The sequence below is a fragment of the Aulonocara stuartgranti genome, assembly GCF_965226115.1.
Source record: "Aulonocara stuartgranti genome assembly, chromosome: 5".
Lineage (NCBI taxonomy): Eukaryota > Metazoa > Chordata > Actinopteri > Cichliformes > Cichlidae > Aulonocara > Aulonocara stuartgranti.
This window is the reverse complement of record NC_138943.1, coordinates 25,940,762-25,965,651: the sequence shown is the minus strand read 5'-3', so window position 1 is coordinate 25,965,651 and position 24,890 is coordinate 25,940,762. Positions and strand designations below refer to the sequence as shown.

The 24,890-nt window shown below is 39.0% G+C and overlaps 2 protein-coding genes across 2 annotated transcripts in view; one reads left to right on the top strand and one right to left on the bottom strand.

Moving 5' to 3' along the window:
• The window catches only part of tgm2b (transglutaminase 2b), a 10,079-nt gene extending 8,061 nt beyond the window's left edge, over window positions 1-2,018 (top strand). Inside the window, exons 10-13 of the mRNA XM_082534365.1 lie at window positions 178-453; window positions 541-701; window positions 864-1,000; window positions 1,577-2,018. Of these exons, the coding sequence (XP_082390491.1) occupies window positions 178-453; window positions 541-701; window positions 864-1,000; window positions 1,577-1,724 (722 nt within the window). The 3' untranslated portion in view covers window positions 1,725-2,018. The remainder of the gene's footprint in view (window positions 1-177; window positions 454-540; window positions 702-863; window positions 1,001-1,576) is intronic.
• vstm2lb (V-set and transmembrane domain containing 2 like b) lies at window positions 1,837-24,890 on the bottom strand. The gene is made up of 4 exons (XM_082534376.1): window positions 24,211-24,890; window positions 5,771-5,940; window positions 4,693-4,737; window positions 1,837-4,499 (listed from the first exon to the last, which is right to left on the bottom strand). Exons 1-4 carry the CDS (start codon window positions 24,323-24,325, stop codon window positions 4,248-4,250), a joined length of 582 nt encoding a protein of 193 aa, XP_082390502.1. The 5' UTR covers window positions 24,326-24,890; the 3' UTR covers window positions 1,837-4,247.

Genomic DNA, 24,890 nt, shown 5'->3' with positions numbered 1-24,890 from the left:
TTGCATTCCCCCTATTGTACATAAAGTCAACTCAGAACACCCTTAGGCTCATTTACTCCTACACACACTTTATCACTTTGGTTCAAATATACTGTAGAAATTGATTATACAGCATGGCAAGGCATATGGGCCGAGGCTTCTGTTATTTAAGCCATGATGTCGCTTCAATACTCACAGGATCTGCTGAAGAGCGGGAGGCTTTTAAGAAAGCTGACCATCAAAACAAGCTGCTCCAGCAGCAACAGAATCAAGGCCTGCACCTCAATATCAAGGTGACATCAGATATGAGGAAGGGCTGTGACTTTGATGTGTTTGCTGTGGTTACTAACAACACACAAAGTGAGAAGAAGTGCCGCCTGTTGTTTGGATCCTGCGCGCTGTCCTATAATGGGTTTATGGGAGGGAACTGCGGCTTCAAAGATCTACTCAATGTTGAGCTTTCCCCTGGAGGAGGTAAGTAAGCTCACCGCTGATAGAGAAGGTTAGTACAGACTTTTCTTTTCACTGTAAGTTTAAAATATAATGTCTACGTCCTTCCAGAGAGGAAAGTTCCACTAAGGCTGAACTACTCCAAATACGGTGGTCAGATCACTGAGGACAACCTAATCCGTCTGGCAGCTCTGCTGCTGGACTATACCACTGGAGATACAACACTGGCAGTGAGAAATGTTGTACTGGACAACCCTGAAATCAAAGTCAGGGTGAGTAGCAAGATATGTGACAAAATACAAACTTTTGGAGTCTTTAAAACCCAGAAGTGACCTGAACAAATATAACCAATGTCATGCATGATTGTTATGAGATAAGCAGCATTATGAGCTTCATCTGAGAGTGATCATAATTTTTGGCCTGTTTCTGAACAGATCCTGGGAGAACCAAAGGAGAATCGGAAGCTGGCTGCAGAGATCACCCTTCAAAACCCTCTGCCAGAGAGACTGGAGAACTGCTGCTTCAGCATCGAAGGGGCCAACCTGACAGGGGGAGGCATCATTACTGAGAGGTCATTAAGCCATTAAGATATTTGTCTTTTTTCAAGACAACCTTTTAAAAATTATTACTGTCTGTAATGGAAATGTTACTTCCCAATTTGAATTATGAGATTTGTGTCATATTGTTTCACGTTTTGCTGCCAAGTCTCCGTTCAGCACCCGAATGTCTGGCTGAATGTGCTGCTGTTTAGTCAGGACAGGAGGTCACTGGAGCAGGCAGGAGAGAAAATAAATTACCAAACGGATTCCTTATGATTGCTCAACAGAAGAAGATAGGAGGAGTATCTCCTCATTGAGTGTTTGAACAGTGTCCAATAATTTACTTTACATAAATCCAGCTTTGTGTTTCTGACTCCATGACTGATGAGCAATGTGCCTGCTATTTTTTTTTACCACGACTATGTTTAGCCAAACTCTTCAGAGCAATTCAAACACTTCAACTCCAACTGCACCATTGCCATAAATAGTCACAAGTATCATGGTTTGTTTGACAGCAGGAATTATTGAAATGTCTATGCAATCACAGGACTGTGATATAAACCTTCTGGTGTTGCCTCAAAAGTAATATTTAAACTTTTTTCCTGCAGGCTGGGACCAGTGGGACCTGGTGAAGATGCCAAGGTGAAAATCTACTTCACACCCACCCATTCTGGACTGAGAAAGCTGGTGGTTGACTTCGACAGTAACAAGCTGTGTCATGTCAAGGGCTACAGAAACGTGATTATTGGAAAATAAAGCCTTTCAATGTCCGTAATCCATTAAATGGAATTATTCTTACTCTTTTTTTCAGACCAGGCATTTAAAGATTAGACAATGAATCGAGTTTAGTGCCTTTCTGCTCCAGTGCTTTCTTACTGTCTCCTCTCTTGTTTATTAGGGATTACTATGTGGATATATACTTTAGTCTGAGCCCAATTTTTTTTTTACTGTGATTTATGAATGCTTTGTACTCACCGATGCCAGCCACAGTCTGATGATTTTAGGTATTATGTGTTATTTGACAAAATTAAAAATCTTGTTTGCCAGTCAGTAACAGCCTTTGTTTCCACGTGACTGAGAATGCAATGTGTAGGTTTTTGTTTGCGTATTATATGACAGTCAACACATTTGGACTAACTACAGCAAAGGCAATATGGAGGAGCTGTGTTTATGATGCTTTTTCTCTTGTTGTTTATATACAGTAAATATTTCCCTGGCTAATCACAGCCAATCCTGAATATTTTATTTTACTCATGGGATCCATTTCCACATGCACACTGTGACTCTGCAAATATTCCTTTTATGGTAGCATCTCTGTCCCTAGTAAACATGCTGGCATTAGTTCCCCGTATGTACTGAGATTACAAATGAATACTTCAAACACACTTTGGAAGCTAATCTTTTGTCTCCTAACACATTACATCATTTAATGACCCTCTGTTATTACTGCAATGAAAGCTTTACTTAAAACAAGGATCATCATAATCTCCTCTCACTTATAAATCCTTCATCACTGATTATACTCAGACTGAGCTGTGGAATATTCTGCAAGTTACTACATGCCAGTTTCCTTTATATTCTTTTCTCAATTCCTCTGTAGTCAGAGAGACAAAAAAAGACAGTTGATTAACTTAAAAAAAAAATGCATATCTGCTTTTTCAGCCCCATTTCTCATGCACCTCTTTTTCCATGTCTACTTAGGCTCCTGTAGCTGAGCTCTCTGGCACCTGTTCCCTTTCATCTGCCTCTCACGGCTCCAGTGTTTGTCCTCCAAATACTTCTAAATGAGCAGAGAGGGCTCTAGCTTTATGACACAATTATCAGTTATCATTGTATTAGACAGCTGCAGATCACAGTGCTGAACTGGAACACAGCCACAGACCTGTAAAGCTTATTCACCATTTAACAGTGCAAGATACCACAGATATATCTCAAATATGCTACAAGCTCATATCACGAGCAGGCTGAACTCTTTAATTTGTGCCGTGCATTTAAAGAAAGCATCAGTATTCCTGTTTTTTTCTTCCCTCTAAAGGCACGAGTGCATGGAAGTGTCTCTGCATGTTTGTGACTTACTGCATTTCAAAGCTTGGAGGAAGCAGTGCTCTCTGCTGGTCAGGGAGATAAACTGTTAAGAAAAAGAAAGCCTGCAAAGCTTTTGAAGAATGCACTGTTTGTGTTGCACAGTAGCTGGCAGCACAACACAATCTGTCAGCCGTTTGTGGCAGCTCGGAATATAATACAATGCACGGGGAAAATCCTTTGTTTATCCCGTCTACAAATGTGTCAGCTTACACACCGTAAAACGTGACTGTATGCTCCAAAAGCACATAACACAATTCACCACTCAAGAACACGACTTACCTATAATCTTACAAACATGCAGAGTGATTAGTGTGCAGTAAACATACCATATAACTGATATAAAGAATTTAAAGCATCACTGGATCTCACGAGTAGTCAGTCTGCACACCTTGAAATGTATTTAAATTACCGTAAAACTTTATTTGATCAAACACAAGACGGAAGACCAGAATCACAGAATCAAATTTATAATTTAAAATGAAAGCATTTAACACAACAGTAGCAACGGGGCAAACACAGTCGAGGAGTGATTTGGGGAAAAAACAAAACAAAGGGTATCTTTGTTCAGAAAACTAGGACAAAATTTTAGTGTGATTTACGTACTAGCTGAGGTTTGTAATATTTGATTGGCACTGACTAACTTTGTGAAACAATAAAAGTATACAGTGCAAATAAGTGAATACACAAGAACAGATATCTCATCTCGATGTGACGAGGGCGTACACTTGCATTGTTACAGACATACTAGTTATGGTTAGAAAGCTAAATATACACTTTGCCCTTAAGGCGCCAAAAAACAAGGACTACACGATTTAAAACCAATGCACGGAAAAGTTTTCAGATAATGAAAAAAGTGTAAAATTATTCAGTTTTTTCTTACAAAGCATTCGTACTGAAATACTGCAGCTTTCAGCACACGTTTTGGTAAAAGACAATAGAAGTGGCACACTGCATCGTCTGTCTGTATCTTGGGCCTACAATAATAACATAAAACTTTGTCATTACAGCCTTACTGTCACATTATGGTAAACTTAATGCACAGAGATGAAGTCAATCAGATGTACTGTCAGTAAAACCATGAACAATCAAACCATGAAACACAAAGGGTCTCAGCCGTGTGATAAATTAAGTGTGCTGATGAGTGTCCCTCTTTACAGAGTGAAGTCATGCAAAGTGCCGGGCACATGGCTCGTTTTAAAGCACACAGGTCTCGTCACAGTCAGATTGATGGGGCAAGTGTGGGTGACTGCCCTGCGACTTATACTGGACACCCTCTGATCCCTGACTTCTCTCGGGCTTCACCTGGAGGTAGGCCCGGACGCGGTGGTGCTGCGCCACAGCACCGCTGTAGTCGATCACGCGGCACTCGTACGTGCCCTCGTCTGTTGGTTTGACGCTGGAGAGACGGAGTTTGTGGGAGATGTTACTACCGGCCACTTTCACCACCTAATGAGCAGAAAAGATCAAGTTTTCTTGTTTATGTTTAGTTTGGTGAAATGTCAAAAGAGCATCTATCAAGAAATGGAAATGAGTGTTACAAGAGTGTGATTTCTTACATGTCCATAATCGTGATTGATAATGCCTTTAATCAAACATGACTTTTCTAGGTGACAGCTGATTGATACCACATCAAACTTACACTAATTTTAGTGGCACCTCTGACAGTCTCCTCCAAAGGTACGACCTGCACGGAAATACGGATGAAAAGTTAACAGCAGAAAGCGACTGAGGCAGGTTTTTCAAAAAAAATAAATAGATCTCATTCTTAGCAGCATCTCACTGGAGGAACAGGAACAAACACGACTGATGTATCAGTATTTTTTCTTTTAAAGCAAAGGATTACTTGTTTGGATTGCTTTTCTGATGTGTTTACCTTGTTCTCCTTGTTCTCGTCTAGCTGAGGTTTATACGTGTGTGTGTGTTCAAATGTGCATGCACAAGAACACACTCCACAGTGCCAAGCATGTAAGCCTGTGAGCAGGAGAGTTTGCGTGATTGGGTATGCAGAGGCACAGAGGTATTCTTTTGGGCATAGGTATGAATTATGCATGGAGCAGAAAGAGATTTTGAAAATCTATTTCTTTCTCAGCGCCAATTATAGTGTCTAGAGGCACAACAGGGGAGCTCGAGTCCCCCCATGATGGGAGAGAGTCAACCTGTTCCCCCAGTGCTGGCAAATGCTAATCAGCAATTATACCTTGGTTTCCATGCAAGAGGGTTTGTGCCACTGCATTTCCCTTTGACTGATATTCAGTAAGCTTTGGGTTTAGTCCAAGTGGACGTGCCATAAGAAACTGTGTAAAATCTGAAAAAGTGAATGTTAAAACGGATGTTCAGCAATAAAAAAAAGTGTACCATGATTAAGGTTGCAAGAAATGATTTATATAATCTTTGCTTTGTTCTGGATGTGTTGCAATATCAGTTATATATGTACTATTTTGATCCATCTAGTATTTTTTGGACCCATGAAATAATTTCTAGCTATTTCAGCTGTTAATTCACTACTTTTAAGCTAAAGCAGCCCTGTTTCATCTGTAATTGGAATTAAGATATATATTTTTAACAAATATTTTCTTGTTTAAAGTTAAATATAGGATGGTTGAGTTTAAGTTTGCTGAGGTATTACAGGAGTTTTTCACCTTCACTGGGCTACAGGTGACTCCATCAAGAAATCACTGTACATATACAATAAAGGAACTTCCATTACAGTTGCTTACATTATTAGTGATATAGGGAGGCTTCTCTTGCCACTCTCTATAGTCCTTGATATACCACCACTGGATCTCCAGGGAGTAGGACGGAGAGCCCGCCCCACGGAAGGAACAGGCCATCTCTACATCCTCACCACTGTGTGTCGTGATGTCGTGTGGGACCTCTGTAAACAGTGCTGCAACAGAGAGACAGAGACAGAGAGAGATGGGCTTAAAAGGACAGAAACATTATTTGTCAAAGAGCCTTGTGACAATGTGGCATTACTGCATCACACTCATACATGAGAAAAACTGTAAGCCAAGGACACAGTGTTGGAACTTAAATAAAAATAAAAATAAGGATTCAGGAAAGAGTGGTGTATTCAACCAACCAAGCAATGATTTTATACCGTAGGTCTGTTTGCACTGCAGGATGATAACAGTCATGATCAGGTTGGTGGTAATCAATCAGTTCCTGAATTTGTCTCAGTTTGCTTGGGATGCTCATAGAAACAAACGTGAGGCACAAATAGAAATCTAAAAATGAAACAAAATAAAACACATACACAGCAAAAAGTTGAATACCAAATAAATTAAACCAGTTAGTTAACCAAGGAATACTAAAAAAAAAAAGAGTGTAGAAGTGAAATATTTTCAGCTGGTTATAGCTGCTCTAAACTGACAAGGAAAAAATACAGAAGAGGGATCATGCTCTCTTATGTTTGGGCTAAAGTAAAAGCAATCAATGCAGCAAACTGACAATTCAATTAGCTTTTCTTTAGATATCAGTGTGCTTTTCAGTTGTTTTGAGTGCATTAATAAAACTGATTATATTATAGGTAAAGCTGACCTACCTAAAGGCTGTGGAGACAATAATTAGGGAATACCTTTTGCATCACAAGCCCACACACGTCTGAGATGTGACAAATGAAGCCCGACTGCAGCAGTGATGGATTTTAAGAACTCATTGTCAATGACTGATAATTTCAATTAAATAAAATTCATTAAATTTGAAAACTTTGACTTATTAGAAGTTACTACATTACTCAGACCTTATACACAGTAATGTGTATAAGGTCTGAGCAGACAAAAACATACTGAACCCAGTCAGTGTAACACAAAATTAGATTTATGCAGCTTTAGAAATTAAATCAATACCAATGCAATTTTGAGGTTACAACCATGAAATGTAATCTAATTTCAGTCAGCTCAATGTTGTGCTGGCAGCGCATTGGCCATTAAAATTAGAATATAATTAATATGCTCCAGAGTAAAAGTATAATGCACATAAAGCATCACAGGTGATGTGTATTGATCAAATGTAAATGTACAGTTCAACATTCACTCTTCCTGTAGCTCTGTTTTGGTTTCTGCCATCACCTGGCAAAACTGTAAAACAAAAGGAAAGGTACTGAAAAACCCATCGCTCTTTGAAGAGCAATAAGGACAAAAGCCATATAGACTATCAGGTAATATTTTAAGTCTTATCGAGAAAATAACAATCTTTCAGAAAAGTGAGTAAGAGAGGAGTTTTTATTATTTGAAACTGATATTCACTCTGCTTTCTGCAAAGATGAAAAGTAGGCTTGATGGGGGAAAAAAGCTGAGAATAGGCAAGCAGAGAGAGGCTTTAGTGCCACTGGACAGACTCCTAAAGCCTCTGTGCCCTTGCACTGCTGCGGTGCAGCCAGGCAGTGGCCTCATTTGTCAGGAGGAGACCTGCTGTAGTTTTGAGACTCTCCGGGGCCAAAAGAGAAAAAGGCAGAAAAGTAGGATAGACACCGGACACTTTGTGACTAAGTTATCTGGTCTGCATGCAAATGTGCAACAGTGTAATCTTGTTTGAACACTTTTTTTTATCCATTTTCCCCAACTATGCATTCAATTTACATACAATTGTAACATTTTTTCATAGGGACACAATATCTCGATATCTGATACACTTTAAAAACACTCTAGAAAAATAGCTACATAAATAACAAATAAATGAAAAGCATGTGTTCTGCCAGTAATGATGCTATGAGTAAGTGGAAACCTGAGGTTTAAATGGTCACTTAAAGAGGAAAGAGCTCACTGCAGAGAGAAGCAAGAAAAGCAAAGACTTACAGTGCACACGTGAGAAACGGAGAATTTTCATTAATGCTCATTTTACTACAAAAAAAGCTTTTTATGTGTTAGGAGTTCTGTCTTCTCTGCAACAGGGGCGAAGCTAAAGGACCAGCACAAACACAAACAAGAGCCACAAACATTACTAGTTTTTCCAAATATTTTAACACTGCCCCCTGGTGACAATCCGCAGCGGCAACTTGCAGACAACAGCCAGCAGAGCCCTGTGTAGCAACAACGCACAACAGTTTTGGTCACCTAAGGGAGTTTACTTCTAATGAAGCTGTGTCGAGAGGCTGTTCTTTGGCACAGAGCAGTTCCGACTTCAACGCTCATATTCAAAAATGACAATCGAAAAAATTACAATAACAAAGACTTTATGCTAATGTTCAACAGTTTTACTGGCATTCAGCACCTCACTTTTGCTTTACCAGAATTAATACTTTAAATGCCATAGCAATTCAATAGTTTTGGAGACTTTTCAGTTTGATTTAAAGAAGTCTGGACTGAAAAAAATGCATTGCAATCCTTACAAAGACTGGTTTCTTGCAGGACTAATGCATTAGTGTATGGGTAGCTTCGTAGCCTTGGATGTCTTATCTCAACACCAAACATATTGGTAAAATAGCTTGTATTGTGTCTCACACGGCCACAGATAATATTGTGTTGCATGGCCCCAAGTGATTTTCTCTATACTGCCCTGCCCTTCAACCACTGCCGTGAATGCAACACATTCAATAGAGACGTTTCCAAAAGGTCCTAACATCCTGCTGTCAGTATTTGCTCAGATAAAAACTGCTTTTACATTGGCAGACCAAAATCATACATATAGACACATTTCCTTTAAGCTTTTGAGAGATCTCCTGAAAGAAATCACTTTAACATTAAAGTACTTAATAAGTTACACTACAATACACTTTATTTATGCTAAAAAAAAAATAACACTTCAGTCACCAAACAACCAAATATTTCTCTACTGTCTACGTTTCATCACAGCCTAACAATCTAACAGTTAAGATGCCGGCAGATAAAAGGGCAGAAACCGCACTTTCTAATGTATGTGTTGGGCAATATTTCGTGTTAAAACAGAGAACATGCAAAAGGTTCAAGGTTTAAAAATACAAACAGTACAACAATACAAAACATGATGACATGATGAAAGACAAACTATGAATAAACCATAAGTTCCTAGCTCAGGTTGAAATGTCACTGTGGATTGCAGAAATAACAGTCTTAACAAAAGATTCACTAGACAACAGCAAATTCTATCTCCTGACATTTTCAATCGGACACTTTCATTGTAATGCAAAAGTAAAATGCCCCCATAAGAAAAGAAACATTTTACAGACATAAATGTCTTTTATTTTAAACTGCCAGCCTTTATAGAACGTTTCGGGGCAGATCAGATGTGCACAGACAGCTAAACAGAAAAACAATAGGAAGTGCAGATCTATGATAAGCAAAAGGAAACAAAAACTGTAAATGTGCACATTTTCTTCAGATTTTTCTGCACAGTAAGCTGCATCTACTGAGACAATTTCCCGTTGCGCTAACTACCCCTACACTGCCAGTGCAGACTGTAATCACAGCAGGTACAAAGATTAACTGTAACCTGATGGTGCGTGGCTTTCTTGCTAGGAAACCACAATAATTGTTCATTTTGAACAGATCAAGACATTCAGAAATAGCACCTGGGAGAACTTGTGACGACTGTTATAAAGTGAAACATTCCAGAAAATTGTAACATGACAAGGCCGATAACGTCTGGCAAAATAAATAAATAAATATTACAGCCAAGGCATGAAGTTAGAGTAGTTACAGAAATTAGAGACATCTACATCTACATATTCTATTCATTCAGCTTTAATAAGACTAAACAAATAATAAGAGAAAAGGAGCAGCTAACCTATTTACTGTCACTCTAGAAGGTGGTGCAAAGATTGACATTTCTGAGAAAAGACATTTTCTTTATGGTTTTATGCCAACGCAGCTACTTTTCATAATACTACAATATGATGCTCTGCAATGAAAAGCACTCTGTAAGAGTATACGTCTCATTATTCAGCAGTGGCAATCTTGCCTCTCAGATCTCTGACGAAGAGCACAGATGTCAGGCAAAACTAATAACAATGTCTTGTTATATTGCGCTTTCAACATATGGTGCTACAACTGAAGCCGGGGAAGGCAGAGAAGTACGTCACGCACAAAATATAAGAGCAAAACAACCAAGGGTGGCATTTCAATCATCTGGGTTTTCTTACTCAATGCAGGTTCTCACACTTTTCTGTCCTCCAGACACAGTATCAACAGCCAGCGGCACAGCACTGCAGCATCTGTCACTTGGAACAGACTGCACTACTGCGGGGGAAAAAAAGGCTGTTTGTGTGCGACATACTGTAGAAAGTAAGAAACACAAAGCAAGTAAGCACAAAAAGGAAGGTATGAAATATCTTTAAAAAATAAAATGTTTCAACATAATAAATTATTAATTGACCAATACAGGAGTATCAAAACCCTTCTGTTAAAAGCACTTGGGGAGATGATCCAACAGAGAACACTGCAAAGGCCAATGGAACCAAAATGTAATAAAAAGGTAAGTGTCCCAAGTAATTAATAATAACAGTTTACAGTTCCACTATTCATTCACTCTCTGGTGGAGGCAAGCTACAGTTGTAGCCACAGCTGCCCTGGGGCAGACTGACAGAAGCGAGGCTGCCATATTGCACCATCGGCCCCTCTGGCCAACACCAGTAGTCAGCTGTAGGTGAACTGTCTTGCCCAAGGACACAACGACCAAGAAAGACAGAGCTGGGGATCGAACCAGCAACCTTCCGGTTACAAGATGAGCTTCCCAACCCCCTGAACCACGGTCGCCCGTGTTTTATGTCTAATTAACACGTAAACACTTTTACATCTTCAAGATTTTAAGTCTTTGCTGAAGAGCATAAGCTGTGAAATTTGGAACGCTTCTATTACATGACACGGCATGATAACATTACTGAATGAGCATGAGTAACATATTAGCTGAAGTAAATAACTTTGTAACATCCTAGATACACCATTGTATTTTGTGTATTTTGTGGTGTTTAGTCTGTTTTAATTGAACTCTGGTTAGTTTTCCCCTTTGGTGTGGACACACAACCACAACACAACACTCGCAGGTCATTTACAGAGTGAACATGATTCAACCACAATCTGACCCAACTACCAGGGAAGTTTGCCCAAAACACCTTCCTGTAGCCATGTATGCTTAGCATTCTGGGATACAGCAGGGCCCCACAGACAGTGTTGGGAAGGTTACTTTTAAAATGTATTCCACTACAGATTACAGAATACATGCCCCAAAATGTATTTTGTAACGTATTCCAATACGTTACTCAGTGAGAGTGACGTATTCTGAATACTTTGGATTACTTGACATTAGGTAAGGCTGCACTTTTTGCAGCGATCTCGTATAGAAAGCTATTCCGTGTGTATATAAAACAGGTCCGCGGCTCCAAGCCGTAGTAAAGGGACCTCTTGCTAATACGTCAGGTTCCGTGTCAGGCTTGTAGCAGAAAACTAGCTTTACTTTGTTGTCTGGGTCAAACATATCTTTTTAAAATTGCATTTTGTTAACTTTTGACTGTTTTTGTTTTATACCTTGTGAAGCACTTTGTGATCTTTTATCTAGAAATGTGCTATATAAATAAAATTTTACTTACTTACTTACTTAGCTAACGAGAGAGAGAGAGGCGTTGAAAGGCTCACAGACACATAAAGGGTATGGCAGTCCATTCTCCCTGCAACACGGACTACACTGCCCATGAGGCTACATTCTTTAGGGCTATGCCTCTAACACTCTGTCTTCATATTAAATCATTTTTTGAACAGTAATTTTTAAAAATATTTCCTCACGTCATTATGAGACACGAGATTGAGACACAGGCATTTGAGCCTCTTAATGCGTGTTTTGTTTGGGTTTCCACAGGCGTTGAATTACCAAAAATAGAGAGAGCATAGCCTAAGATATGAAACAGGAAAAGACCGCCATGTAATCCATTTATTTCAACAAAGTAACTGTTTTCTGAATACCACCTTTTTAAACGGTAACTGTAACAGAGTACAGTTACTCATATTTTGTAATTTAAATACGAAACAGCGGGACATGTATTCAGTTACTCCCCAACACTGACCATAGATGTCCAAAGGTCAGTACAGGCTAGCAATTAGCTATGAAATGGACATGGATTCTCCATGGTGTCCAGAGGTCTGTAACACGTCACCTTCTTCCTGAATTTTCCTTTGTTGCTCGTGCTTCAGCCACATGTGGCCAACAAGTGGACTGGAAATTCTCACGTGGTTTTTAATGATGTATCTTGGTTTGCTCATCTACTGGTTGTGAAAGGATTACATAAAAATGCTAAAAATAATACTTTTTTTCTTTTTATCTAAATAATAGTTAATGATTAGCCAGTCAGAGTATCAAAACAGTAGCACACATATTTAGGTCAGCTTTCAATCAGACTCATGCTGAACTGGTGTTGGCTTTAACAGTCTAACTGGTTACATTGGAAAAAACCTTTTATTGAAACAGTTCTTTAAAATTAAAATCAAAATAGAGAATAAAGGAGAACTCTTGAAAAATGACCAGTTCTGGGTGTCCACAGCCATTTGAAGCCACAGCATCCGATGTCAAAGTCAAGTCAAGGAGAAAGCTGCATGGGTAGTCCTCGCGTCCAGAGCTACAGTACCAGCACAGGCTTATACCTGCAAGGTAATTCCTGCACTTTTCCACTTCCCCTGCCAGCCAATAAGACCCTGAATCTGTAAAGGTAAGATTTTTTCCTTCAATTTTTAACCTCTTTCTTTTCTTTTAAATCCTTTGCCTTCTCTCTGCTTGTCTCTCTCACTAGCCCACCGACATCTTTCTTAAAAGTCTACCCCCAATTGTTGAAAACAATAGCATCTTTACTCTCCTATCTCCCTGTTCCTATTACCCTTTCATTTTTACTTTCTACCTATTAAGTATCCTTTCTCACTTTCATTCCTCCTTTTATTCGGTTCCCCTTTGCACTTTCCGCTCGCTGAGTGGGCAATATGTGTCTGCTGGCGTTCTGGTGTCTGGCATAAAGAGATTCTTCCAACAGTCTCAAGAGTAGCTCACTACATCTCCTGGAGCCTTGCCCACTGGCTTTGGCAGGTGTTCAGCATCCTGGGAGAATTACCCTGTGTGTAACTCGCTGTGTGGCTTCAATTCAGCATACTGTGTGTGTGTGTGTGTGTGTGTGTGTGTGTGTGTGTGTCTCTGTCTGAATGTAGCTATGTAGAATTGAAACACATGTTAAAAAGGTGCAACGCATTATTTCTTTGCCACAAGTTGACCACGTTCAGCCATGTGTTTCTGCTGCATGTTTTAATGCACACGTGTTCCCAATACAACAAAATCCCAGCTGAGGTAAAGGCAGAGAATAACAAGGCTTCTAAATCATCCTGCAGCATTTAACATCCATAAGCGTTGTCTTTATTTACACACACACACACACACACACACACACACACACACACACACACACACACACACACACACACAAATTGCCCAGAGAATCACAACAATTCAAAAAAGATGAAAGGATAAAGTAAGAAATCCTTTACTAGATAGACGAGAGGAAAATGACAAATGGAAATAAAAAAAACAAACAAAAATCAGTAATTTCTCACATTATCTCCTGGAAAAATAACAGAAAAATATCATCCTTTCATCCATCCATTTTCTGCTACTTATCCAGGTTCAGGTTGCAAAGGTAGCCGTCTCATATATGCATATATGTCCAGACCTCACTCTGCCCTGGCCAAACCAACCAACCAACAGATGTAATATCTTGTCTAGCCCAGGACTTCCTCCTATGCCTGGAACACCTCATTTAGGAGACATCCAGCAGGCATCCGGGTGAGATCCTCAAGCTACCTCACCTGGCTCTTTTCAGAGCAGAGGAGTAGCAGCTGTCCGCAAAGCCCCTCTCAAACGATCAAGGTCCTCACATAACCTCTAAGGATGAGCCCAGGCACTCTTTCGAGAAAGATAATTTCTGAATTAAGTAGTATCCTTCAGTTACCACTCGAACCTCGTGAGAAAGGTGAGAGTAATTCTGGCTTCTAATCAGTGATCCTACACTATAATGTATGAGATGTTTCAAGGTAGCTTTTCTCGAGGGTTTGTTGAGCAAACAGCCTAAGAATTACAACTATTGGTCATAGATTCAGGCGTTATCACCAATATAAACTCAATATGCAGTATTGATTTTAAATACAATACACTTTGGTTTGGTGCTACAATATGTATAAATATTACAGTGTACATATAAATCAAATACATTTACTTGTATACCATTTTTATATATGTGGTCCATGCAGGTATAGTGCTTTTGTGTTCTCTAAGTGAGGAAATCGCATAACTGGCATTTAATCCAGGTGAATTTCAAACATAGCTAAATGTGTTTCACACAAAAGGTGTATATAAATATCTATAAATTCTTGTGCAGGGCATACCACGCTTCTCATCCTATGACAGCTGGGATAGACTCCAGCCCTCACGTCACATTAAACTGGATAAACAGAATGGTTAGATGGATGAATCTCATCATCCACTCTGTTACTGCATTACATTTTTATACACACTCAACATTTCTTTATCCATTTCAATTTAAGAGTCCTCTAGATTTTCACTGGACAAACTGTCAATTCCTAATGAGGATTATTGAAGACATATGGTATTCAAGATTATCTATGAATGTGGCATTAATCCTTGACAACTGCTTATTACACCGCACCAGAGATTACGTGAAGGAGAGACAAAGACGCATAAGTGAGGCTGACCGTCGTACCTTTTTCTAAAGAGGAAGACAGAATGACAGATGTTATACTGATGATTTTATGATCTGTTCATTCTAATATTTGACCATGTAGTCTGCTATAGTTTAATGATATATGTAAACTATCTCTGTGCCCTGCTTACACAGGAGCCACAACTCAACAATGCATGTCCACACATTGTCAGTGTACTTAAACACATTACACCTGTACAGCTGTGGTGGTGTATCATAGCAACAATGTTTCAAACAAGAGAGAGTGCAGTCTATTTGCATATAATCCTCTATGCTGCTACATTAAATCTACATTAACTACTGAGTTATAATTATGCTTCCCCCAATTTCACAACGAACTAATGGATAGTGTTTCTTCATTTTCTAACAAAGAGCTTTTTTACTTGATTTTGACATACTGACACTTTCTGAGTATGTGCAGTCAGTCTTTTTCCACATCACCATTTTTTTTTAAGTCCATAAATTACAGAGAATAAAGACATTTTTCTATACTTTTGTAAGTGAAATTTCATTTTTTTTAATGCAAGGACTGGAAACACAGAATTCAGCTTTTACAGATTTGACTTTACACACCAATCTCAAGAAAAAAATTAAATCAAAGGACAAAAAAAGCATCTGGGTGAAAATTAGATTTCACACTATAGTTCAACCGACTCAGCAACTCAATTGTGCGCATTCTGCTTTATGTTCAAAATTTATGATGAACCTTAATTGTTGTGACTGCAGGCCTGATGATCAAATGTATGAGGGGAAAATTTCACATCAAGAAAGACACGAGTCACAGAGATCATGAACTTTGCGGACAGAGGGAATTGACCACAATAAATGAGAATATTTCACCTGTATTACGTGTACATTTCCTTCATTCTCACTTAAATGATTGTTGACAAAAGTATAAGCAATATCCAGTGTTTGCTATTCGATAAACTCAGGCCCTTTGTCAGGGTTTGACTGTCCATCTGACAGTTGTCAAATTGCATTCCTGTTAGCTATGCAGGAGCCCTTCTCAGCCCTGCCTGTGAAACATGACTTGTTGACAAACAAACTGTCTGCTGGTGTGCGCAGTGCCAGTGTCAGGCCGTAACAAGCCTGCTCAGCAGACGTCCAACTGTTTCCTGACTTTAATCACACAAGCATCACCAGAAATCAATCGAATAACCTTGGTAGAATGCTAAATCAACACAAAAGCTGACTCCGTTCGTGGACTTTCACGGCCCTGAACTGGCTGAGAGTACAATGAGAGCGTGTACTTCTGAAGTGGATATTGACTCCCAGGGAAATCTTAAGCACACTGGGTTGTCTCATTTATAACGCTATATAGCTGGCAAGGAGTGAGCTTGTCTGGCCTGGCCTTGTCTTAGTATGGATTTTCATAAAGGCAGTACTGTCAGAACCATCTTTTAAGCAGAGGCAGGGGGACGCTTGTCTGAAGATGCAAAGTACAGTACATGCATTTTTAAAGTGGCCCTCCTTGCCATTTTTTACTTTATTGCTTAGAGAGCAATGATAGAAGTGAGACCATGAGAACACTGGAGCAGCTGCTCTCTAGCCACCAAAGACTCATTAAAAATGAAAAAGGGGGGAAATAATGAAAGAAAACAATCCAGTGGAGGACATAAATATATAAACAAAGGCAAATACTTTGTTCATGCCCTACAGAGACCATACTTTTCCAGTAATGGTAAATATTTTTCATCTTCAGGTCCAAGGCAAAACAAGAGGGATCAATCCAGTATGAGTGGCAGTGTAAGGTCAATGCATCGATCCTCTCTTTCTCTCCCTCCCTGTTGTGGAGCAGCTTGAGCCGTATGAGGATGACTAAATTACAGGCGCCTCATTAGCATGGATGAGAAGCAAGTGTGACAGCCGTATCTTTCCTTGTCCATGCTTGTGTACTTGTGTGAGCAAGAGAGAGAGAGAGAGAGCGAGGAGGCTTGCAGTGTAAGCTTGTCAGCACCCCTGAAAGCTTCTGTTTTTACTTTGTGAAACCATTAAAGGATAGGGTGTATGTTATTCTATATTCCTCTCACTGCCAGTTACTTGAAGAGACAAAAACCAGCAATCAGTTGTTTTTTCCTTTTCTTGTATTTAGGGATGTAGACCTGGTCAAGATGAAGTTTAAACTAGAGGTGATTTAAGTGACTGTGTCGTTGTCTGTACCAGGCTCTGGCATGGTATTTTAAAAACTGCAGATCTGGTGGGATTGCCCCATACACTCGCCACACAAAAAGGAGAAAATATCCATTGAGCTACAGTTCTTGGGTGAAAATGCCTTGTAGATGACTGAGATTAAAGAATGGCTAGCTGCTTCGAAGTAATTGGAAGCCAATAACTAAAATAACCACTTGGTACAACCAAGGTATTCACCAGAGCATTTCTGGACATGGGACATGAATTTTGAAGCAGATGGGCCAAAAGTTGGACAATAGAGGACTAAAAAATGCTGCCTGCTGCAATGAATCTGCATTTCTGCTGCAACATTGAGATGTTGGGGTCACAAAGTGACACAAACAATATGAAAGCTTAGATCCATCCTGCCATGTATCAACAATTCAGGCTGCTGAAAAAACAGTGTCACTGTGTATCATGTCAGTCTTGTCCTTTTTCAGCTGCTCCCGTTAGGGGTCACCACAGCAGATCATCTGTTTTCCATTTCTCCCAACCCGGCAAGCACCTGCATGTCATTTTGACAGCACACCGATTAAGTCTCCTCTTTGGCCTTTCTCTTTTGATCTTGACTTGTTTCTTCTTCAGCTTCTTTCTCCCAATCAATTTAGTCTCTCTTTATTTCTCCCATATCCAAACCAAGTCAATCTCACCTTTCCCACTCTGTGCCTAAACTGGGACTTTACATACTAATTCCTAATCGTATCACCCTAAATGCAAATCTTAGAATAATATCAGTGTAAAATATGTATTTCAGGAAGTAAGCACAAAAATAAGATTCTGATGCAATCTAAAGAGGCCTTAATGGTGTGGCTGAATTTAGAGAGATAAAGTATAATGATTGACAGCAGGCTATACTTGACTGTTGAGAAAACTCGGCCAAGGACCACAGTGGTTATGTGGCTCGTCTGAGCCCATCTCCAGGGCTGCTTTCATGTGTCAGTCCAGTCCTACAGAGAGATATGAGAAATGATGCCTGGTAGCTGGAGGAATTGTAGAAATCCTTTTCTAAGTTAAGTGCAAACATTTTTCACCTGAAAAGGTGCTGCCTTACAGGGACAGCTAGTAAAATCGGGTTCATTAACTCAATGGTGCCATTTGAGTCACATCTATAGGGCACTGTAGAGAAGAAACGAATCATTAAGAAGAAGAAAAAGCTGTAAATACCAAGACACAAAAACCCAGATAAACAACATAACTTCGACCAAGGTGAATGTAAATAGCCCGTGAACAGAAACCCCCTGAGAGAAGGGATTTCACTAATTTGATGAATGGGTTTAATAATCAGGGAAGCCCCGAGGGAATCGTGGGTGAAACAACAAGAAGCTGCAGCAATAAAGAGACCTGCTGCAGATACAGATATTTATCTTGATCTTAGAAAGCTTTAATCCTGCATACAAAAAACGCCTACTGAGAGTTCTGTTAGATCGATGAATACAAGACAACCTTTAGAGATTATCGCACTTTCAAAACATCTTTTAAGTAGTCAATAGCTACTTTTCTTAAACCTGTATACATATATAAAATAAATATTAGGATCACCTAGGATATTATGTCAAGAGATTTCTGTACAACAGTTACAGTACAAGTGACAGCAAATAACCAAGTGTGGGAAATAATTATACTGATAAACAAAAAAATTGCCAGAAAGTCAATAAAGCTGTATTTGGTCCAGAATCAGCTCTGGGGCAAACAGAAAGGTATGTCCTTTGGGAAATTATCATTTACTGCGAGACCTTCAGCCTGAATTCAAGGTGGAAGTTAAAAATAATGAAATAAGGATGGAGCCGGGATTCAAGCAAGCAGCTGTCCACCTTTTGCCACTGATACACCGGGCTTACGGACTGAATTTTTCATAGCCCTTGGGACGCGAGACACGGAGGCTATTTCTGCGTTTCCTCCCAGTATGTGGCTACATGAAGTATCACGTATTGTTGACAACACATACCAGGGCTCTGAGGCATTTTCGAGATTGCTCACCGTACTCCATCTGGAGTCCACAGTAATGAAAGACAACATTATGTTCCTTTCTTCTATGTCGCCCTTGAGAGCCTTTAAGTAACGGTGTCTGTGTTTTCCTTGAGTAGAGTGCAGGAGCCCTTGCTTGGCATGTCCTGTCTACACAGTTTCAATGAACTAAACAGGACATTGAATTAAGCTGCTACATTTTCACGTTACTTTTTCTTGAATTGAAAGTAGACATATAATAATCTGTTTAATATCTGAATCATAACACACAGAGCTTGTTAAAGTAGAATATTCACTATTGTACTATATTTTCTGAACCCTCTTTATCAAAAAAAAAAAAACAACAAACTTGAATGTGCACTTTGGTACACTGGGATTGTCACAATACTAATATTTAAAGCAACCCAGGAAAATACTTGATAGAACAGGGACAAAAAAAAATATCCCAAAAAATTAAGAGCCCTTTTTAAAAAAAGTAAGGATTAGAACGATGGAAAGAATAACATCAGTGATAATACTAGTTTAAGTTGACTGATAATTGCAAGCTTTAAATGTATTATTAATAATAAAAATAGTAAATAATTATCATCATCATCATCTTACTATAACGATGCATTCCTGTTCCCAAACTGCTCCTACACACAAATGATTTTTATAGCACTCAAATCCTTACAAATGATATATTATGTGTAGTAGCTGTTCTCAAAATCAATGCCAACATTACGTGTACGTGGCTGGATGCAAATACATTTTGCAGGTGCATATTGGGGTAACTTTTCTCATGCACAACTGTAAATAAGTGTTCATTAAAATGATCAAGCTAATAATGTGATTCAGTTGTCTTAATATATAGCTTGCAAAGAAGAAGAAATACATGTATTTTTTGTTTGGTGTTTATGAAAAGCTGTTTTGGCCATCTGACTAGATACAGTGATATAACAAACATAAAAAAGAATAACATGACAAATTTACATTCATGTCTGTGTTGTAATGCATGAGCAAAGCAAAGAATAACTGTCTGCAGCACAGATTTTTGCTGGTAATAATAATAGTAATAAAACTTTATTAATATAGCACCTTTAAAAAACAACATTAGGAAGTACTTCACGAGACAAGACAGGAAATAAACAGCATATAAAACATTTAAGAGGAGATAAAGATGAAACATTAGGTATAACAATACAGGCAGCACAGGGAGATTAAAAGCGATGAATGAAGACAATTAAAATTAAAAAACAAGTAAATTAAAAGCAAATATAAAATAAATTAAAAATCCCTAGCAGAAGGTGATAAAGCAATTACAAAGGACAACATAGAAATAACTCAGAATGGAGGATCAGAGAAAGCCTACTTATGAAAATGCGTCTTTAAGAGATTTAAAAGACAAAAGTGAGCCATTCAGGTCTTCTCAGGGAAATTGTGGGGTAACTAGCCTTCGCTGAGGACCTCAGGTTAGACCAGGAGTGTACAATTTCAGGAGATCGGAAATATACACTGGTGCCAGTCAACAATAACATTATAAAACCAATTCAAGACATAATAGTAGGCCAATGAAGAGAAGTATTTAAATATAAAATAGAAGTATTTTGTTCATTTTGGTTCTTAAAATATACACGTCAAATATTTTAAGATGACCTAAAATAGTACCAAAAAATGTTTCCACAGGTGTCGCCACTGTGGATGCATGTTTCATTTGGCAAAGCACTGGATGCACTTCCTGATGCAACACTCCCAATAATCAAGGCTTGGGACCAGCTCTGGGAATGCACTAGCTGGTTACCCCCTGTGGCTGGATTTGTGGCTGTCGAGTAATTGCTAATAGTGAAGCAGCTCATGTTAATATACACACCAGTTAAGATAATGACAACTGTTCACTGCTTAATGTTGTTGAAAACGGAGCTTTTCTGAACTCTCGTAATTCCTCCTCAAGTGTTGTTCAGTGTTACGAACATCACCTACTTCACAGACAATTTTTCATATGCCAAAGGCATCAGGTAAAATGATCAATCTCTTGTCATCGTAATGAACCTTTTCACTGTTGTTAGCATTTAATTGGGCAAATCACAGTCGGTTATTGGAGGAAAATTAGCAGCAGATGAATCTATAATTAAAACAATCCCAACTGCTTTTTTTTCCATGAGAAATTCTTTGTTATATTTAAATTTTTATTAATAGTCTTAATTTATTAAATAAAATATGATATTTTAATGTAGCTACAAGTACTGAAAGTCGATTGTTCAAAGCTTAATTTTTGTTTGACTTGAATGTCCGTAAAGTCAGGTAGGTTTCACAGAAATATCAAGACAACTGATTGATATTTTTTTTCTTACAGATCAGAGGAGATTTCTGTATCACCAGTCATCACTTCAAGTCACGTTGTGTTACACACACTCTTGTTTCACTGCCCTTCTGTTTCCTACCAAGCCTCCACCAGCACCCTCTGCTGTGACAGCATGACTGTGCAATCTGTTGCCCCCCACCTCCTGCACTGTCAGAGCTCCATCAAATTAAAAGCCAATGCAAACTGACTGAGCTGGCTGTCCTCATTAAGAGGACACCAAGCAGAGGACTGGGTGAGGATCCTAGCCACTTTGGAAGCCTAATGAATTGGTACACGCCCCCACACTGTGAAGGTAGTGCACTCACAGAGCAGGATGAGCATTGCCAAAGAACACTAACACTGCAACATCTTATGCTAAAATTGAAAGGCTTCCAACATGTCTCCCATCATCATTATCATCACTTCCTGTTATAAGTTACCCCCGAGACCTCCCCCATGCATAACATCACTTATTACAGCTTCTGTCGCTTTCCTTACTGCTGACACTTGACCTTCAAGTACTTATGGCAGGTAAGAGTCTTATTCTGATGCATGTGGCATACAATGGGGTGAAGCTACTGATCCATTGAACGTGTTTGTCTTCAGACAGAACATATAATTTTGCGTTGCAGGTGATTCAATCTACACTTCAGCTCAAGTGGAAACTGGGGTGCAAGGGCCAGATGCACTTATCTGAAACAAATGAGTCAGGGCTAAATCTAACAAGCACTCTCCAGAACTGTGCATCCAGCCTCTCTGCTCTGCATGAAGGCTCGGCTTCCCTCTGCTTGAGCCATTTATCAAAGAGTCTGATTACAAAGAAAAGAAAAAAAAATCTTATCTAACCACAAAGGATAGTACAACTCTGTTTTCTGGTGGTGAAGCTGATGTTGTACAAATATGACAGTAGAAAGCTTCTAGGTTGTTTTCTCAACATAGTTTTTCATTCTTGTTAAACACACGGAGGCGTTCCTTCTTTTTTTTGCCTGGGAAACAGTATTAATGGCAACACTACAGTCGATTTTAATTTGCTTCCTTTGGGAAAAATGCTGCTGATTTTCTAACCTGTCCAGTACAGTCCATCCTTGTGACGCCGCTGCAGAATTTATAGTTTGTCAAGTCAAAGCTAAAATGCTAAACACAGCAAGCTGAAGGCAAACCACGCAATTTAATTATGTAACAGTAAGGTTAGGAGGTGCAGGAGAAAGGTGAGATTGCTATTAGCTATAAATGATAATTCTGTTCAAAATTTCACAATGTATGAACCACAGAAAACGAAATCAGTTGTTTTTCACATTGAAATAAATTATTAGAGCTGGTAAAATAAAATATAACAAATAATGAAACAGTGGTTTCAGTGACTATGACCTGAAAATATGCATTCAAACGTGCAGGTAAACATTAAATGTTTCAGTCTGAAGTAGGTTTTATCGTTGCCCAACAGATCCTGCTGTTGATGGTGCAAGGGTAGACACTTATCTAAAGGGAAGGGAATTTTAATGTAGGCTTTTACATACCATTTTTATGTTAGCACAGGTACAGTACAGCAATCCCAGTGAAACTACAATACGTCATGTGTTATTCTGTGAAATACCAACCTAGAAGGACAACCGGACGACTGCAAACTTACAATTTTTTAGCCAGTTCTAAGTATGAAATATGGCAAGTTACTTGAGTAACAGGGCATCTCAAGCCTCTACCCACATCCATAAAATGCACACAGCACAGTACAAGAACTTCATTCTCCTCTGGGTGAATACTAAAGCTGTATTTTGTCCTTTAAAACACATAATGTGCACATCCTTTTGCACTTGTGTTTTACTTTATAGTGTTAGATTTTATTTTGTTGTACATCAGACTAAATCTTCAGTCCACCCTGGGTTTAATTTTCCGTATGTTGAACTACTCTGGTAAGCCTTGTCAATTTGAACAGCTCACACAGTGTGCTGTTGGATTTGTAATTCATATCTACTTTTTCATAACTCTACAGTTCTTCTTTAGCAATATTAATTAGCATTATTATTTTATACTTTTTGATGAAATACAACTCAAAATAAAGTTTTCAGAGACACAGATTTTCTAAACTGTCTTAAAATGAAACATTAATACACCACTGTAGTGGTCCCAGTAATGGGCAGGCTACCATCTCACTGCAAAACTGATTTTCGAAGGGTGCCCTACACTGCACACCATCCCATCCAATCTCTCCTCACATTTTCTGTCCCTCTGTCTCTACCATCACCTATTGACTTGGGAAAAAAGACATTACCTAAAATAATTAGGAATACTGTATGAAATTACTAAAAACAAGACGTTTGGTTGGGGGTGTTGTGCCTTGGGGAAAGACCTGAGTCAGTTATGTGTAAAGTAAAATTTAACAAAAAAAATGTACTTGTCAGACCAAAGAGCAATGCATGGTTAAGAAATGAAGAAATGAAAGATGACTGACTTTATTACAGTTTATACTAGTCTCACATTTTCTCTGATATTAAAAAAAAACATTAAAAATGTTTATTTTCCGCTGACATTTAAGGATATGTAAACATTTACCAAAGTTGCAGCATCTATTTTGTGAGTGTGTGTTTGTGTGTGCTACAATAATTATACACACAAACATTTTGAAGACACTTTAGTAAGAAGACATTATGATGAAACACCTGCCTGGCTTCAAAAGCCTTTGTCCTGCCCCTGCTTGTTGTTAACCTAAGTGTGTGTGTGTGTGTGTGTGTGTGTGTGTGTGTGTGTGTGTGTGTGTGTGTGTGTGTGTTTGCGCTTTTAATGAGTAATGAAAAACAAGTTTCATATACAGGGATATTAAAATGCTCAAACATGGTCGAGCACGTTGGTGTAAACACAATAAAACATGATGAAAGTGCACAACTCATTGTTTAATTTAGCCCCACACACCCCATCCGTAATGTATATGAACTAATCACTGACATCAAACGTTGTTGTTCACTAAACCCCACCCAAACACTTAAGAGTCAATGCAATGAGAGCTTCACTCTCCCACTCCAACAAACACACTCATTAACACAACTTACCGTTCCCAGAGATGTGATTATCCACCTCTCCGTGTCCGTCGTTGAGAGCTGCATTAAGTTGAATGTAAAGTCCCGCGTACTGTAAAAGCCCCATTATCACTCCGAAAGCTCCCATTGCTTCGGCCGGTATTTAAAACAGTTGTATGAAATTTTCACGTTAGATGGAGAGCATCGGTAACGATATATCCCCACCGGCGCAGAGCAGCCCTTGCAGACATACAGCTGGAGCTGGAGGACAGAGACTCGGAGACCCGCTCGGCTGTGAGAGGGAGGAGATGATGCGGCCAGCGCGGGCGGAGGGAGAAGCAGCGTGTAAACAGGTGAGGCGGCTCACCCCGGGACAGTCAATTAGGCGGAGGGATCTGACAGAGCCCTTACTGTCGTTTTAAGTTTATCCCACACCCCCATTTTTGGACACCCTCCTCACTCATTTCATCTACACAGGTTAGATAATTGCCCTCAGTAAACATATTAATGTATATTTAACGTGGCGGTTGAAAAGGTGGGATTTAATTGTTTCATGCTAAGTGTTTTATGTATGCTGAGGGTGTTTGGTGTGTTTTTAAACTGGGTATCCTTGCTAACCCTTGAAGTTAAAGGAATAAAAGTAGTTCCACTTTGAGAAACGTCCAAGTTAGGAGGGCGTTAACATTAATGGTGCTTTAAAAAAATGCTATAAG